Source organism: Tamandua tetradactyla, chromosome 2 (assembly GCF_023851605.1).
Source record: "Tamandua tetradactyla isolate mTamTet1 chromosome 2, mTamTet1.pri, whole genome shotgun sequence".
NCBI lineage: Eukaryota > Metazoa > Chordata > Mammalia > Pilosa > Myrmecophagidae > Tamandua > Tamandua tetradactyla.
Window position 1 is genome coordinate 170,391,574 of NC_135328.1, and position 18,832 is coordinate 170,410,405.

General features: G+C 38.4%; 1 protein-coding gene and 1 non-coding gene across 12 annotated transcripts in view; both read right to left on the minus strand.

Annotated features, from left to right (window-relative positions):
• Window positions 1–18,832, minus strand: part of OSBPL9 (oxysterol binding protein like 9) — a 248,303-nt gene that overhangs the window by 66,693 nt on the left and 162,778 nt on the right. The window contains exon 1 of one of the 11 annotated variants that reach the window (XM_077149690.1): window positions 1,702–1,806. The exons of 9 other annotated variants lie outside the window; for them this stretch is intronic. Coding sequence is in view for 1 of the 2 variants with exons in the window: in XM_077149689.1 (XP_077005804.1) it covers window positions 1,224–1,250 (27 nt within the window). In the remaining variant the exon portion in view is untranslated. Of the gene's footprint in view, window positions 1–1,223; window positions 1,656–1,701; window positions 1,807–18,832 lie in introns of those variants that run through there. One more of the 11 variants, XM_077149689.1, reaches the window with a different exon arrangement.
• On the minus strand, window positions 8,256–8,446 carry LOC143675389 (U2 spliceosomal RNA). The gene has a single exon (XR_013171614.1). It is a non-coding gene; the product is annotated as a U2 spliceosomal RNA (small nuclear RNA).

The window sequence follows — 18,832 nt, forward strand, 5'->3', positions numbered from 1 at the left end:
GAATAGATCAGTTTTCCTTTTACCTCTTCCTTGTTTCCCATTCTAAACTCTCAGACTAAAAATTTGGCTTTTTGTGATATATATCTTTTCAAGACTAGAAACGTTAATAAGATATTTTTATTTAAACTGTTTCTTGCTGGACTGCACAAAAAGTAAAGTAAATGACAGATGTTAACACTTCATTAAAAGAGTTTATCACCTACTTGATTCACTACAGGCAATGTTTTGGGATGATTCATAGCTAATTGCATAAGAACTTCCAATTTTAAAGTTCACTGTAAAAACTATTAAAACTGCAACTACTATTTTAAGATCCTTCCCAGCTTTTATAAAAAGAAAAACTAGGAAATAATTAGTTGACATGTTTTTAATTGTCTGAATACAACTAAAATACAGTAAAGATCATTAACAAGCACAACCAAATGTTACTTCAAATTAGCAAAAAGTTCTTCCTTTTTTCAGTTTTCTTGTTTAATATTCTCTCTCTTAAAATAAAAATACTTGCATGAATGCCAGCAAAAAGTCCATGATGATTCAAATATGATTCCAAGTCTATTATTATGCTCAAATTTCCGTACCTAAACTGGGCTGAGAGCCTAAACCTTTCCCTTCACTTGTTACATGAAACGCCATAAAACTGTTTCACAGTTGTCAATATTTCGTACAAGCTACCCCAAAATCATAAAACCACCTCCTTCTTCACATAAGTACACACAAATAACAGCATCATAATTATCACACACAAAACCACAGGGCCAAGAAATAACAACAATGTACCACAAACAAAACAACCAAAAAAGTTTGGCCAGCGACTGGAGAGTCTATTAATGGGTAACTAGTCAAAATTAGGCTTTTACATTAAGAGAAAGCTTAACTTTTGTATATAAAAAAATATTCTGAGTCAGCCTTTGAGAAGGATATATAGTTTCACAAAAAGGAATGAAAAGAAGGAAAGAGATTCACTCTTTGATAGCGAATGACCTCTCAGTGGAACAGAAGGCCCCTAGGCTCAACCTCCAACCTATCTCGGCTGAGAAAGTGAGGAGTTCCCAGGATAGAGGGCCTGGGCAGTCACGTCGTACTCAACCCCGTGGGACAGCGGAAGGGAGGTAGGGATTAGAGTGATATTCGTGACTATGCCCTGGCCCCGGGCAGGCAGCAGGGATTCCGGGAACTGAGGGATGGAGATCAGTCCCTCTCCCAGACCCTAGGAGTCTACTCACTCTGCAAGTGGCCAGCCAGAAAGCCATTCGCCAAGGCCCCCGCCCTCCTTGCCTCCAAGGGAGAGAGCTGGGGGCTTCTCCCAAGCACCCCTTCTCTCTCCCCTCGACCGGATCCCCAGGCCGCGGCACAGTGGGTGCTGGCTGAGGTTCAGCCCATCCCCCAGGACACCCCCTTCGCCCCTACTCTTACTTCCCCTCTGCCCCAGCCTAAGGACCGCCCCGATTGGCTAGCCCTGCCGGCTCCAAGCAAAGAGACCCCTGGCGATTGGCCATGGGTCACCTGCTGTAGAGGAGGTGAGCGGCTGATGATTGGCGGTTGGGCCAGTTTTGGAGAGGAGCAGCAGGAGAGAGTCATCCGGGAGTGGGAGGGGCCGGCAGCGGCAGGCCGGTGCCGGAGCGCTGGCTCCCGGCGGCAGACCAGGCCAGGCAGACCAGGCCAGCCAGACCCCACCGCCTCTTCACAGGACTCAAAGCTCACCTTGGAGAATGCTGACGGACGTCCCAAGCCCGCATCTGGACCGACTCTAAAGGAGCCCGGGCCGTCGCCCCACCCCGCCGCGCCAGCACCGCCCTCAGAAAGGGAGGTTGTCACTCAAGAAAGCTCAGCTTAGCCTCCGGGCTCTGACCACAGGGATTCCCACTGGGTAGCGACTGGGAAAAAAACCCAGTCTCAGTCGTCAACGTAGTTCACCTACACATACAGGCTTCCAGCTCGCATCCTAAATATTTTGGCAACTGAGAAGCCTGGGCCCAGAAGTGTCATCTTGGTAACTGAATTTCCTTACTTCCGCAAAGTTGTTTGTTTTGCTTTTGGGTGAGGGTGGGAGGAGGAAGGGAGGGAGGGGATTATATCCATAAACAAAAGCTGTTGTTCACAGCTGCACAAGGAATGTAGGTGGCTTGTGAAGATGCTTCAGAAATCTAAATGGTATAACTTCAAATTATATCAGAAGTTAGAGGACCTCGATAGACAATCATCCAAAATGAGATTAACTCACTGATCTGAAAGACCATCTCCTTTTCTGCTCTGTTGTTTCCTTATGGCTATTGATGCAGCTATCCTTCTCCCTTCTAAGACTCCACTATACTCCTAAATTAATCTATTTTTTGTAGCCCCACAGGTACAGCCTACGACACCTAGCATCGACACCTGCACAAATGGCTCGCTGAATGTTTTCTGAATAAGCTAAACTGCTCACTGTACTGTGTTAAAGATAACCTTAGTTTGATTTATGTAAATTACTCCAAAAGTCCCAATACCATATGCTCTTCTTTCTTCCCTCCTCTGCTCCTCAAAAGTCTGATCCTCCTCCAGTTGTTTCTGATTATCAGTAAATGAACTCACATCATCCATCCTAATGTACAATCCATAAACCTAGCAGTTCTCCTTGACACCTCCCTCACTCCATATTCAGTGCATCACTAAACTCTTGTCATTTTTACCTCCTAAATATGTTTTCAATTCTTCTATCACCACCAGCATCTTTCAATAATCTCCTTATTAAAGTTTTCCTGAATCTACCATGGCCTCCTCAATCCGTTTTCAACACTATGGCGAGTTGTATTTCCAAAACAATTTCATTACCCCCTCATCAGTCCCCCCTCCCCCTGTCCCCCAAATAAATAACTTCTATGGCTTTCCACTGTGCTTATGGTACAACTCAAAATCCTTAACAATGACCTGCAAGATTTGGCTGCTACTTAACCCACAGCTCTCCCTTCATTTTCTGGCCTCCACACAATCACATTTTTCATATTTCTTTAATTTGCCATGGACCTTCCAACCTTAGGGCCTTGGCAACTGCTGTTCTTTCTGACTTTCACTTCTCTTCCTCATTTCCTCAAGGAACCCCTGCTTATATCAATTCTTCCTATTATATGTTCTCACAGCCCCTGCAGTTCTCCTTTGGGGAACTTATTACAACTATAACTTTAAATTATTTGTGCTATTTTTTTTTATCAAGTCTACTGAGTCATAATTTACATGTAATAAAATGCACCCATTTTCAATGTATAGTTTATGTTCTGACAAATGTATAAACACATTTAATCACCTAAGGCACAGAACATTTCCCTCACCCCAAAATTTCCCTTGTGCCCTCTGCAATGAATTCTGCTAGCCACTGATATGCTTTGTTTGTGTTATTCTTCTATTAATGTTTATCTTCTCCACTAGACTGTTAGCTTAATGAAACAAGGATCCTTGCTTTTGTGCCCAACACTGTATCCCAAGGACTTAGCAGAATACCTGGTATATATAAGGTGTTCAAAAATGGATTTTCTAAGGTAACTGATTCTAAAAAGAAACATTAATTCTATGATACATATCAATTCAACTATAAACAGAGATGGAGAAAAATATATTAATTTTGCCAGATGAACAAGGTCAATGCTTAACCTTCATTAATACCCTTTTATATTTTCCTTTAATATTATTTGCTTTTCTAGCAGTTAATTTTGTGCCTGGAAGCCCTAAGGATATAATTCCATATTAGGTGATCAAACATTTTCTGGGCCTGGAGGGAAAAAAAATACAGTGGGACACGTAGGTCTATTCAACAACCCCTTTCAATCTTGTTCATCTTCCATATGATAATATTACTTACAGACCTACTAGAGAACCACCTTCACTATCTGTTCCCTTACATTGGAGTTCAACATCAATAATACAAACTGTCTTTGTATTATTATACTGTTCGACCCTATAAGAGAGACAATATTTATACAGTTCTTGCTTACCATTTGTTTTATGTGCTTATGTCTTATTTCTCCAACTAGACAAAAGACTCAATGGGTCTTAAGGAATCTGCCTAGCAAACTGTCTCCCGTCACCATCATCAGGGGTCAGCAGTTTCAAAATCTAATGAATGCAATGTTATTTTTGATAGAATAGCATAAATAGTTAAGGTCTAACTAAAATTGACTGGACCCAATTATCATTAATTTTCATCTATAGACATAAGTGTTGAGATTAGAGATAATGTTAGTAGAGAATATAATTTATGATAGTCTCCTAACAATTATATTGAGTTTTCCTCAACTCAATATATAAACTCTGTATTCTACTTAGATATTCAAAGAGGTCACAGTCAAAAACCTACTTTTTCACAGTTTAACACTAGAGATGACTAATTGTTACAGTTATTTAACTCTCATTTTCCAAATCTTAGAATAAGTTTGTAACCCAAAAATCCTGGGCATTTAAAGTGAAATTTAATTACACATTACAAAGCAACTTTATTCATCTTGTGCTAAGAAGCTATGGTACTTCTAAACAAATCTGACAGCTCAAATGTTTTAATGAAATATACAAGTTGTTTCAGAAGGAAGTTAGGTGACCAATGTCTAAATCCCACATATAACAAATGATTTCCAATACATGAACCAAAAGGACCTTCAACACTTATCTTTGTACAACTTAAATAAGTGATTAAACTACTACCTATTTTTAAAAACTTTTTTTATTGTATACTATAACATATATACAAAGCAAAGAAATAAAAAGGCAAAAGTTTTCAAAGTACTCTTCAACAAGCAGTTACAGGACAGATCCCAGAGTGTGTCATAGGTACCATACAATCCTCTCATATTTTCCCCTCTAGCTGCTCCAAAATATAGGAGACTAGAGGGCTTTAATATTTTTTTATCATCACAGTTGACTTTTATTCCTGCTTTTTTTGTGAAAAAAAATATATATATACAAAAAAGCTACAAATTTCAAAGCACAGCACCACTATTAGTTGTAGATCTTATTTCAGAGTTTGACATGCATTACAATTTCACAATTTTAGGCTTTTACTTCTAGGTGCCCTATAATACTGGAGACTATAAGATCAATTTAATGATTCAACATTCATATTCATTTGTTAAATCCTATCTTCTCTGTATAACTCCATCACCTTTGATCTTTCCATCCCTTTCTTTAGGGTGTTTGGGCTATGGCAATTCTAAATTTTTCATATTGGAAGGGTCTGTCACTAATATGGGGTAGGGAGATAGAACTACCTGATGTTCTGGAGAGATAGGGCTAGGTTTCAGGACTTGGAGGTTGGAGGTTTCTAGAAAGTTACTCTAGTGCATGGAATCCTTGTGGAATCTTATATATTACCCTAGGTGTTCTTTAGGATTGGTTAGAATGGTCCTGGTTGGGGGTTGGCAGGTTATGATTCGTAGCAAGGTCTACCTGAGCAACCTCCATAGCAGCCTCTGGACTCTATTTGAACTCTCTGCCACTGATACTTTATTAGTTACACTTCTTTTCCCCTTTTGGTCAGGGTGGAATTGTTGATCCCATGGTGCCAGGTCTGGATTCATCCCTGGGAGTCCTCTCCCACGTTGCCAGGGAGACTTTCACCTCTGGATGTCATGTCCCACGTAGCAGGGAGGGCAATGATTTCACTTGCAGAGCTGGGCTTAGAGAGACTGAGGCCACATCTGAACAACAAAGGAGGTCCTCCAGAAGTAACTCCTAGGCATTCCTATAGGTAGTCTAAGCTTCACTCCTACCTACATAAGCTTCACAAGAGTAAGCTTACTGGTCAAGGGCATGGCCTACTGATTTGGGTGTCCCCAAAGTTTGACACAGTATCAGGGGATTCCCTGATGGTAAGGTTTAATAGTTTCATATTTTTCTCCCACCCCTCAGGGGATTTTGCCAATATTTTTTGACTATCTGGTTAATATACTCTAAGATGTATCCAAGCATTACAATAATTTATACAGGATTAAAGGACCTCTTTCTTATTCTGTGCTCCTTGTGTTTCAGTTGTTCAAATGAGCTGTACAGATAGGTTGAGTTAGATTATGCACTACAGAAAATTTCAGTTCCAGACCAAATAAACCTTAATTCCATTGGTCTCAAAGAGTATGTGTGGTTCTAAATTATAGACACTGTCTTCCTTACCCCTATGTTCTGAATTACTTTAAACCCAACCTGTTCAGCTTCATTCTTATCTCTAAACATCAGGTTATATTTATGAAACAGCTTCTCAAAATCCAGAAATAATAATCACCACTCCGGACTTACTGTGTCTGCTCTAAAAACTTACAATCTAGGCCCCTGTTTTCTTATAAGCATTTTCTAATCGTGGCCATACCATTGTTGTTTTTTTTGTTTCTGTCTTATTTTGTCTCACCAAATGTCCCACATGTTCATTCACATATTTGCATGCCTCACGACTTTGTTCCTTTTTGTAGCAGCACAACTTTCGTTCATAAGTATATACCTTCGTTCACCAGTCTACTTCTCTGTCAGTGCATCCTTCAGCCACCTGCATTCATTGGGCATCATGTAGAGGGCCCAAAGTCCAAACTCCATCAACATTCTCAATTTTAGATAATTTCATTGTTCCCAAGAGACATAAAACCAATAAACACAGCCTTGCCAAACAGGAAGTCTATACCTCTTCTTAACTCTTGCCCCTCAACCCATTATTTACCTCTGCTTTTGCTGTGGTAATGCTGATGGCTTCCTTTTAAACATAGCTCATAGCATGCGATAGCAGTTTTCCCCCTGTACCCGGGACTTAAACACTCTTTACACAGAATCGTATCTTTGATGGCATTCTTGGAAGAATTAATTCATATTTCTAGTGTTCATCAGTGGGACACGTAGGTCTATTCAACAGCCCCTTTCAATCTTGTTCCTCTTCCATATGGTAATATTACTTACAGACCTACTAGAGAACCATCTTCACTCCTATCTATTCCCTTACATTGGAGTTCAACCTCATTAGCTAATGGTTCAATCATCTCTAGCTTCTATGTATCTCTAAGTCCCCTATATTCTGTATTATAAGCCTCTGATTATACCTATGCTAGTCATAAAAGTAGAATCATAAAGTATCTGTCCTTTCATGTCTGGCTAACTTCACTCAGCATTATGTCCTCAAGGATCATCCATCTTGTCATGTGCTTCAGGATGTCATTTTGTCTTACCACTGCATAACATTCCATCATATGTATATACCACATTTTGTTGATCCACTCGTCTGTTGATGGGCATTTGCTTTGTTTCCATCTTTTGGCAACTGTGAATAATGCTGCTATGAACATCGGTGTGCAAATGTCTGTTTGTGTCGTTGCTTTCAGCTTTTCTGGGTATATACCAAGTAATGCTATTGCTGGGTCATAGAGCAACTGATATTTACTTTCCTAAGGAACTGCCAAACTGTCTTCCATAGTGGCTGCACCATTATATATTCCCATCAGCACTGCATAAGTGTCCCAGTTTCTCGACATCCTCTCCAACATTTATAGTTTTCTGTTTACTTAATAGCAGCCAATCTTATAGGTGTGAGGTGGTATCTCATTGTAGTCTTGATCTGCATTTCCCTTATAGCCAATGAAAATGAGCATCTCTTCATGTGCTTTTGAGCCATCTGCATTTGCTCTTCAGCAAAATGTCTATTCATATCTTTTCTTTTGTTTTTTTTTTCTTCGCACAAGCAGGCACTGGGAAACAACCCAGGTCTCTGGCATGGCAGGCAAGAACTCTGCCACTGCACCACCACTGCCTGCCCAAAGCTTTTTTTTTGCATGGGCAGGTACCAGGAATTGATCCAGGTCTCCAGCATGACAGGCAAGATCTATCATATCTTAAGCCCATTTCATACTTGGGTTGTTTGTTCTTTTGTTGTTGAGTTCTATGATTTCTTTGTATATACAGGAAATCAAACCTTTGTCCGATATGTGATTTCCAAATATTTACTCACATTGAGTTGGCTGCCTCTTCACCTTTTTGACAAAGGCTTTTGAGGTGCAGAAGCATTTGATTTTGAGAAGTTTCTATTTATCTATTTTTTCTTTTGTTGCTTGTGCAACAAAAGCTATATTAGTATAGCTACTCCTGCTTTCTTTTGGTTACAAGTTGCGTGGAAAATCTTTTTCCATCCTTTCACTTTCAATCTGTTTGTATCCTTGTGTCTAAGATGAGTCTCTTTTAAGTAGCATATAGCTGGATTATGTTTCTTTTTTTTTCTTTTTAAACTTTAAAGCTTACATTTATGAACCGACGCATGATGCTTCCCCCACAGGGGATGCACCGTTCCTGGAGGTACTGCAATACCAGGTCGAAGTGTGGAGTGGACGAAGCAAGCTCCTATTCCATCTCCCTGCTCCAAAAATCCATTTAATATGTTATCCTCGGATAGAGGACGTATCAGATATTAAACTGATAAGAACAGATACTACACTTGATCTTAGCCAAAAGGCCGAGAAGTGATGGATTATGTTTCTTAATCCATTCTGCCAAGCTGTATCTTTTAATTGGTAAGTTTAATCCATTAACATTCAAAGTTATTACTGAAAAGGCATTTCTTGATTCCACTATCTCATATTTTTTATTTTATTTGTCAGATCCATACATTTTCTTCCCTCTCTTTCTCTGTGTATTATGTAAATTACCCTTAGTGGTACTCTTCAATTCTGTGCCCTTCTCCAAACCTCCCTCTCCTGTCTTTTTTTTTTTTTCAGCCAACAGAACTCCTTTAAGTATTTCTTCTAGGGCCAGACTCCTGTTGAAAAATTCTTTCAGGACTTCTTAGTCTGTGAAAACTTTAATCTCTCCCTCAATTTTGAAAGACAGTTTGGCTGGGTACAGAATTCTTGGCTGGAATTCTCTTTCAGGATCTTGAACATATTATACCAGTCTTTCAGGATCTTGAATATATTATACCACTGCCTTCTCGCCTCCAGGGTGCTAGTTGAGTAGTTTGAACTCAGTCTTATTTGGTTTCCCGTGTATATAGAAGATTGTTTTCCTCTTGCTGCTTTCAGGATTTCCTGCTTCTCTTCACCATTTTACAGACTGATTAGTATGTGCCTTGGGGAAGGCCTGTTTGGATTTATTCTGTTTGGAGTTCTTTGGGCTTTTTTTTTTTTACATGGGCAGGCACCAGGAATCGAACCCGGGTCCTCTGGCATGGCAGGCAAGCATTCTTGCTTGCTGAGCCACTGTGGCCCGCCCTGGGCTTTTTTGACTTGTATATTGAAGTCCTTTATGAGGGTTGGGACGTTTTCCCCCATCATATCCTCAATTACTCTTACTAGCCCTATACTCCTCTCTTCTCCTTCTGGGATACCAATGATTCCTTTATTTGTGTGCCTTGTTTGTCTATCATTTCCCTGAATTCCAATTCAATTTTTTCTATCTTTTTTTGCTATTTGTTGTTTTGAGTCTTCGAAGTCAATTATCCTACCCCTATATCACTTATTCTTTCTTCTCTCTTCAAATCTGGTGCTGTGTACTCTAGTATGTTTTTTATTTCGTCAACAGAGTCTTTAATCTGTGATATCCACTATTTTTCTTTTATTCTTTCAAATTCCTCTTTATGCTTTTCTACTGTCTTCTTGATCTCCTTTATGTCATTTACTATCCCACTTATTTTATTAAGTAGAGTTGTATGAACACCTTTGATCAGTTGTTCCAACGTCTGTGTCTTCTCTGGTGTTTTAATTTGGTCATTAAGCAGGACTATATCTGTCTGCACTGTGATATGTTTAGTGACCTTCTGCTATTTTCATTGCATGTAAATATCTTAATTGATTTACTTTGGGAGTTGATTTCTTTCAGTAGTCTAAGGCCTTGTGTTTGCAGGATGGTTGTGCAGTAGGGAACAGGGCGTGGGGTGGGGCACTCAGTGCAGTATAGGCACAGGTTGGGGATATTACCCTGATGCTTGTGAATGTGGTTGTCCAACAGCCAGTGAGGAGATAGCTGTGTAGGTGCACTGGTCTGTGGGGCATAACCCTGGTGTGCGCTAGTCTAAGGCACAGGGCCCTTTGTGCACATGCGTAGAACTGTGTCAGCAGGTCAGCGTTATGCCTTTGTGGATTGGGGGCAGATGTGACCCGGCTGCGCAGGTCAGCACTTTCCCAGTGCTGAGAAATGAGGCTGAGGGCCATGCACATGTGCAGTTCTAGGATTGCTGCAAAGTGCGGTTCCTAGAGCTGAATGACGTGATTGGGGGCCTGTGCGCATGCATGTACCTGGGAGTGCAGTGAATGGATGCAAAATTTGTGGGGGGCGGGGGGGGCAGGGGCAGAGTGAGGATGTATGATACTGTGGGGGGGAGGGGTAAGCTAGCTATGGAGGTTAGTGCCCACAGCCTTTGTGCACTGGCAATAGCCTATAGGGAACAGGGAGGAGGAGGTAGTGCTCAGGAGGGGTACAGGAGAGGTGGGCTGGGCTGCACTTGGGGTGGGGGTGTGTGGCAGGTACGTACCCTGGGGGCTGGTGGGGTGGGGGCACCTGGAATGCAGGGAATGGGAGTGCGTGATGGGGTTCGTGTGCATGGGGTGTGGGGTGAGTTGCTAGTCCTGGGGGTGAGATGGTGAGGGTAGCGTGCCCAAGCAATGTGGCCTGGCTTACTTCCTAGTCCCAGGATCCTGTCTGTGCACTCCTGCGGGCTCTGTCTGTGGCTCTGGGCCTCTGCCCCAGGCTCCAGCTTTCTGCCTCTCAGTTCCTCGGCCTCTGCAACCCGAGTTGCCCCACATAGTGCAGAAGGCTCTCCCAGGTCAGCTGCACTCCCAAATCACCACCTCAGCACCCTCCTGTCCCTTCTCTAACTTTTCCGTGGAGTAGGGCTAATCTCAAGCTGCTCTATTCAGCCATCTTCCCCTAAATTACTACCTATTTTCTTCATTCAGAATAAAGAAGAATAAAATGTGACCAAAAAGTATAAAATGCAATCTGAGAAAAATCAAAACACTAAAGATTGGGACAGGAGGGTGGACTTTTAAATGCCAAGAAATCTACTGAGTAAAAAATGGGCAAACTTTACCTACAGCTATTAAGGGGAAAAGGAAAATTTAAGTGTATGGCATTCATGTCCTACTTTCAAAAATATTATTTTTTCTATACAGCCCAATAATGTTTACTCAGAAATCACATTCAGCTCCAATGTCACCTCAAACACAACGACAAATACTTTTGGCAGCAACAGAAGAAAAAGAGACAAATAAAAGACTCAAATAATATTTTCCCCAGGCATTTGCCTCACCAAATGATTGGAACAAACACCATTAAAAGATAACTCTTCGACACAGAATATGTAGCTTACTATTTTATCTGCCCAGTACCTACAAGTCTCAAAGTCAGCCAATAAATTTCTACAATAGAAACTTTGGCCAGATGAAACAAAATACAGCACTTTTCATAGCTTAAAGCTATGCTCCAAAAAGACATATGGCACAAGCTGCCGTGTTCTAAAAGTCTGTAAATTCTTTGCAATTTCCAGTGCATTATTAAAGAGACACATTTGGTTGAAGGTTAAGAATGAACTCGTTATACAAACCAACAATGGCTATGAAAATGTACCGTCTTATTTACCACTATATCCTTAGCATCTCCTCACACGGAGATCGACACATATTAAGTGCCTAATAAATGAATGAATAAAATGCCAGGTATTATGCTATGAAAATAGAATAAAAGCTAAAAGAGTTAAAAATGGCTAGTCTGGGGAGCAGAACAGAGAAAGTGAAGGGTCAAAAGAATATTACTTTTCTATATGAGCCTTTTAGCACCATTTAATTTTTTTAATTATAAAAAAACTAAAAAAAATTGTGCCCCAATTTTTACAGATAAAATTCTGCTGAAATAACTTGTAGATTTCATTAAAAACACTTGAGTTGACAACCTTGGTTAGAATTAACACAACTCCCTGCTGCAAGATAAGTGAAATGGCTCTGTATTTTGTAATTACTTTTCATTTTAAATGTTCCATCTTTTATGCAATCTAACTTTACATTAAGCTTGTGAAGTTAACAAATGAGAATCATAGGCTTATCCTTAGGGAAAAGTGTGAGAAAAGCTATTTTATTTTATATACTTCTATATTGTTTTTAAAAAATTTAGAAGCATGAATTACTTATGTCATTATTACATTGTAGCTTTTAAAAAATTCAATCCCCATTATCATTTTTAAGTTCTTCTGTATACAAGACTGTGCATCATAAAGTCAAGGACCATGTGCAGCTTTTTCCCAGTTATATCCTCTGCATCTAGTAACAGTATATGAAATATAGTAGGTGCTCAGTAAATATTTACCAAATAAATAACTTTCCTGTATTTTAAAAGTACTCTAATTGAGCAGGCAAAACTTTAAAATTAAAGAAAAAAATATATATTATGAAAAGAAGGCAGGAAAATATATGTTTTAAAAGATTTCCATAGATTCACAAAATTAAATTTCTGACAGTTAAAGGAATAACCATTAGTTAGCTATAAAACTGGACCATCTGTTCTTAGTTACCTGAGGGCTCAAGATAAACAAGTCACTACTATTACAATAGAATTAATAAGAAAAATGAACCCTAAGTTCCAATTTAGGAGTCAGAAATTCGTCTGCCCTGAGTAATGGCAACGACACTGGCAACAGCCCTTAGGGGAATATTCCTTTGTTATAGGAAACCCCAGTAATTGGCTACTTCTTCATACTATTTACCTATGGAAGAGGTAACACATCTATATTGCAAACATTTCCTTTGGGAAACAAAAGGCTTCAAGAGAGAAAAACAAAACACATCTATTTTTCTATGTGATATAAGAAATAAAATCCAATAAGGCCAAAGGAAATAATACAGTAGTAGTAGTAAACAGAGCTTTACATATTGAGAAATTGAAATATTATGTTCAAACAGCTAATCTTCAGTGAAGGAGCTTGACACTTAAAGAAAAAAACAAGAAGATTTCTATTAATCTTAGTTACCCAACTAGATACATAAGCCACTATAGTAAATTGAGGATAAAATCAAGGTAACTTAACATCAAAGATTAACTTCTTAACTACTCTCCTAAATTGCACCTTAAGCACTAAATCCATTTATCTATAACAGAAGTTTAGTAGATTTAAAATTATCATACTTTCGTGGCTTAAAGCTACGCTCCAAAAAGACATATTCCTAAACGTAATCCATTCCTGTGTGGATGGGTGGGAATCAATGGTAATTAGGACTTTTTGATGAGGCTGCTTCCATTAAGGTATGGCCCAACTGAATGAGGATAGGTCTTAATCTTTTTACTGAAGGCCTTATAGAGAGGGCAACAGAAAGAGAAAGCACAAGGGAGCAGCCATAAGCTGAAAGTTAATGGAACTTGGAAGAGAAGGGAGAAGCCAAGCGAGGCTGTCATATGCATTGCCATGTGACAGAAAAGCTCAAGACCAAGGAGCACCAGCAGCCAGCCCAGAACGGGAGAGAGAAAGCATCACCTTGATGATACCTTGATTTTGGACTTGTCCCGTTTCAAAACCATAAATCAATAAATTTCTGTTATTAAGCCCACCTACTGCATGGTATTTGTTTTGGCATCTAGGAAACTAAAACACATACTGAAAATTCTTCTTTTGAGAAAGCTTGAAATGGCTCTTGTTTTTCCAACCTTGATAATGATGTGCAATATGAATCTGATCACATCTCCTTTATGCATAATGATGTTAGCCCTCATATTCAATGGCCTTTCTGGTGAAGTTTCTCTCAGCCCTCTCTGTTTCCTTTAACCCTTCACTCACCCATATTCTTTTACACAAGGTATCATGTCCTTTCTCTCTAGGGGCATGAGTTCAAAGCTAGTGGACAGTGAACAAATAGTAAATGGGAAAAATGATAAAATCACAAGACAGTAGTGATGAAATTCCAATATGATTACCACCTAAGATACATTCTTGATAGGCTGATACAAACTACATATACAAAGACAATTACAGTGCAATTTCTTAGCCCAAAGAATAATTACAGAAGTCTTTTGGTATGAATCTATTAAAATAATAACTCATTTGTATCGTAATGTTAAACACTCAAAGCATCTTCATGAACATTTTCAAATAGGATATAAAAAAGTTTCTACAATATCTTCTGTGTTTTCATTTCTGATAACCTATAAAACTTGGTATAACCACAAGCCAAATCACCCCAGTAACAACTTTAAATCCAAGGGCTACCAAGTTATTTCAATGCCTGTTTGTGTTTCTAATCAAGCTGGTATCAAGCACTACAGATTTGTCACAAAAGAGTCTTAACCATGTAAATGATGTATCTGTATGAAGTGAAGGTCAAATGATTTCATGGCATGTGGCATATACATGAAGGTTTCCCAGTAGTTAGAACAATGGTGAGATGACATCCCACACAGTAGTGCATGCCTGACAAACTTAAAAAGGATCTATATCCTAACAGTAATATTTTCACACTGTAAGTAGTGACCCACTTTTAGCAAGGCAAGATCAACCCATCACATTTAATGATAATTCAGATTTTATTGTTTTGAGCTTTGTTAATAACTTGAAATTTCTTTCAGATTTATAATTCTCTGAGATTATAAACCTAAGAAATTTATATCTAGCTTTATGTTTGTCAACATTTAAGTAACACTGTGATATAATACTTTACATATCAGCATTTGGAGTCTGCAAAATTTTTTACTAAACTGGGCCCAAATTTACAAAAATGATTTTTACACCTATGTGACATTCAGACAAGTTGCTAAAATTTGTTCTACCTTGTAGAATATACAATAAAATTAAAACTACAGAATGTAACATCTGTTGGCTAGATCTCTTTACAGTGATCAATTCTTTGCTTGGCAATCTCTGTCGGCATTTAGTTTATACTAAATTAAGCAATGAAATGGTTTCTTTTCAGTTATCAGTATCATCAAACATTCCCTGAACACCTCTTAGAGGCTAAGACGGATTAAGAGGCAAAGCAATCCCTTTGGCCTCTCTTCAAGGAGCCTCCTCATTTAGTTGGGTAAAAAGACATAAAAAGATGACACAATGTAACCTATATAACACATTTCAAATAACTATCGGAAATTCAACTTCCATAGAAGTTAGAAGGGGAGAAGGTATTTTGTCTTTTCCCATTCTCAGACTACTCTGATTATCCATAGAGGAGCAGGAGCAATGGGTAAAGGGAAAGAAGAAGGAGAATAGAGAAAGGAGGAAGATAAAGAGATGCTCTGGATGCTCTGAATGGAAGGAAGACTGGATCTACTATTTCTCGACTAATTTCTATGTGCAAGGAATAAAATGTTAGAGATATTATATATAATATCTTAACACAACTGTGTTGTTGAGGTTTTATACCTATTTTTTTTAAGACAATAAAGCAAGTTTCAAAGAAATTAAGTACTTACCCCAGACTATACTGCTAGTAAGAGGGGAGAGCCAGGACCAAATCATGGAATGCCTTGCTTTAAGGCTTTTTTACTATAAACATATTGCTTCTCAGACCATATTTAGTACCTAGTGGGCTTTCCGTAAGGCACTATAGGAAACCTACTATCTAAGATAAATTCTCTCTCTAGTCTCATAGCATTTACAACCTCAAGAGGGAGGACAAATAGTTCTATAACAGTATATTATCAAAAGAGATGATACATGGACAGCCCACATTGTTCTTGGCATGTAAGTAGTGCTTGAATGTTAGTTGGTATTATTCTGTTACAAAGCAGAATGCTATATGGATAATAAGAAAGTGGAAAGTGCAGCAGAGATTAAGGAATTAAGAGAATGCTTCTACTGTGATAATAAATGCAGGAATGAAGAAGTAATATCTGCACTAAGTCTTGAATGATGGGAAAGAATCTGAGAGGCAAATTTGAGGGTTGGGAATGATAAATACTTGAAGAGAGCAGCATGAGTAAAAGGCATGGAACTAGGAAAAGTTTCTATGTGGAGCATCAGGCACATGTAGGAAAAAGAGATGGAAAGTAATTTGGGTCAAATCAAAGAGGCTGCAACCCCCCACTAATAAGTTTACTTCATCCTACAGGCAAGTATAAATCACTAAAAGTTTTTTATCAGAAAAATAACAAAATCACAGTTATAGATACATTAAGATCATTAATTCTAGTTGTCACATATATTATTAGGAAGGCTCAGAAACAGAATTGGCAAGAGGTAACAAAAACCTGAACTTTTGTGAGGTGAGGGCAGGAATGTAAGTGAGCCCCCAGGTCTGACAGATTAGAAGGTATTAGCTAAAATAACTCAACTTTAGAACCTCAATATCTCAGAGAATAATGCTGCCATTAACATAAATTGGAAAATTAAATAAATAAGTTCAGGGAGGAAAGAGATAACAAGCTCAGTCTTATTCATATTGAGTTTGAGATCCAGGAAGACATCTAACTGGCAAAATCCAAAAGGAAGAAATGCAGGGCTGAAACTAGATAGCAAAAGAGATAAAAAGATCAGAAAAAGACAAAAAAAAAAAAGAGAGAGAGCGAGAGAGAGCCATCTAGACAAAAGTTTTAGCTGAATCCATGAAAAATGGTGGAGATTATGTAGAGGTCACAATCGCAAAGGAAGCATAAATATGAGCATGGGAAAAAGTGAGAATAGTTTCTCTTTGAAATAAAAGAAGCAGAGGAAGAGAATAGAGGTAAAGTCACCAAGAAATGCTGAAGAAGAGAGTTCTTTTTCCGTAAAGACAGGAGAAGACCATATAAATTAGATATTCAATACTAATAAAAATATTTCATTGTGGGGATTCAATGGGAAATCAACAAGAATCAATAAGAAGACCTTTACTTAGCAGTAGATATCCAATTAAAGTCACACAAAATTAAAATTGTGACAGATGCAGCCAAATTATTCTGTGACCTCTAACAGTATTATTAGAAGCAGCAAAATTAAACAATGGGTGCCCTGGGAATGAAAACTAGAATGATATACAGCACAAAATGCTCAAGATTAAGGAATTGTAAAGGTGATAGGAAAATCATTGTTAAAAAAGCAGACCATAAGGCTTATGTTGGGGAATGAGATAAGCAAAACTACAAAGGTACTAATGACCAGGAATTGTGCAGAAGGAGAGCTCAGGCCAAAATGAGAGAAGAAACAGAAGTAAAGCGGTAAAAGAAGATGACGCTAAGAAAACTGTAGTCAAAGAGAAAACACTTTTTAATTGAATATTCTGGAGCCAGTGCATCTCTTCATAATGAAATGACAAGGCCAAGTCAATGTGCAATTTAATGGTTAAACTAAAGATGAAGTTCAATGAAAATGGACACGTAAAAATACCAGTCAACTGTCAGACTGGGAAAAGCTTCCTCATCTACAAAGTGGGAACAAAAATACATATTGTATAAGAATTTTGCAAGACATCAAACCAATGAAAGAAAAGATAGCAAAATAGTGGGCATATTAGTTTGCTAAAGGTGCTAGAATGCAATATACCAGAAACAGAAAGGCTTTTAAAAAGGGAATTTAATAGTTACAAGCTTACAGTTCTAAGGTCATGAAAATGTCCACATGAAGGCACCAATGAGAGGTTACCTTCACTAAACAAAGGCTGATACCATCTGGAACACTTCTATCAGCTGGGAAGGCATGTGGCTGGCATTTGCTGGTCCTTGTTCTCGGTTCCATTGCTTCCAGCTTCTGATGCCAGTGTTCCCTCTCAAAGTATCTGTAGGCCTACACTTAGCTCCTCTGCGATACAACTCTGGGTTCTGGCTTGCTTAGTATCTCATGGGATACTAAGGCACACAGTGACATCTGCTGGACTATGCCTGTGTTTAGGCATCTGCTCTCTCTGTCAGCACTCCAAGCATCTCCAAACACCTGTGTCTCTGTCAGCTCTGAAGCAACTGTTCTCCAATTATCTGCATCTGAGGTTTCTTCAAAATGTTTCCCTTTAAAAGGACTCCAGTAAACTAATCAAGACTCACCTTGAATGGGCAGAGTGGTATCTCCATCTAACCAAAAGACCACACCCATAACTGGGCACACAAGTCTGAGGAGACAATCTAATCAAAAGCTTCCACCCAAAAGTGTTGAATCAGTATTAAAAAGAAAGGCTGCCTTCACAAGATTGGATCATAGTTAAAACATGGCTTTCCTGGGGTACATAATAGTTTCAAGTCATCACAGTGGGTATTTGGATAGATCTAAAAAGTAGGTTGCCAATATCAATGAATATCTTCTCCCACATCCATTTGGAAGAGATTCCATTAGTACACACACACACCCCATCATCTCTATTAGTTAACAAGTTGCACATCTTAAAATACACAATAATAATAAATAAATAAATAAAAAGAAAATACACAATAATCAGAACTGGGAAAACAATCTATACATCATCTGTTTATCATTAATTCCTTAAATTATTTTTCCATTTAACAAACAGTTATTGAGTGCTATTTGAATGTCAGGCTCTGGGACTGAGAATGATAGGAGTAGTTGCTGTATTAGTAATGATAGCTAACATTTGAGTACTTCCTATAGTTAGGCAATATTTCAAGCAGTTTGCACTTTACCATCTTTAAGAACAGAATCTATACCTTTCTGCCACTAAACATTTAAAACCACATTTCCTAATTTCCTATCCTCTCTATGCATTAAGATAGGAGAAAAAAATACAGAAGTTTTGTATTATATGTAATTAAATATCAAAATTCTCTAACAACTAAGACATCTCCTTTTTCTTCCTATTATTCCCAAAGATATTTAAGTTCTCTTCTTAGCAAAAATTCATAAATTCCAAAATTGGATTAATTAGGAATCTGACCTTAAGGAATCTGCAATGTAACTGGGAAAGTAGGATTTATACAAACTTGAAAAGAAGAATATGTTATTGGTTTAGTAAACAGTGCAATC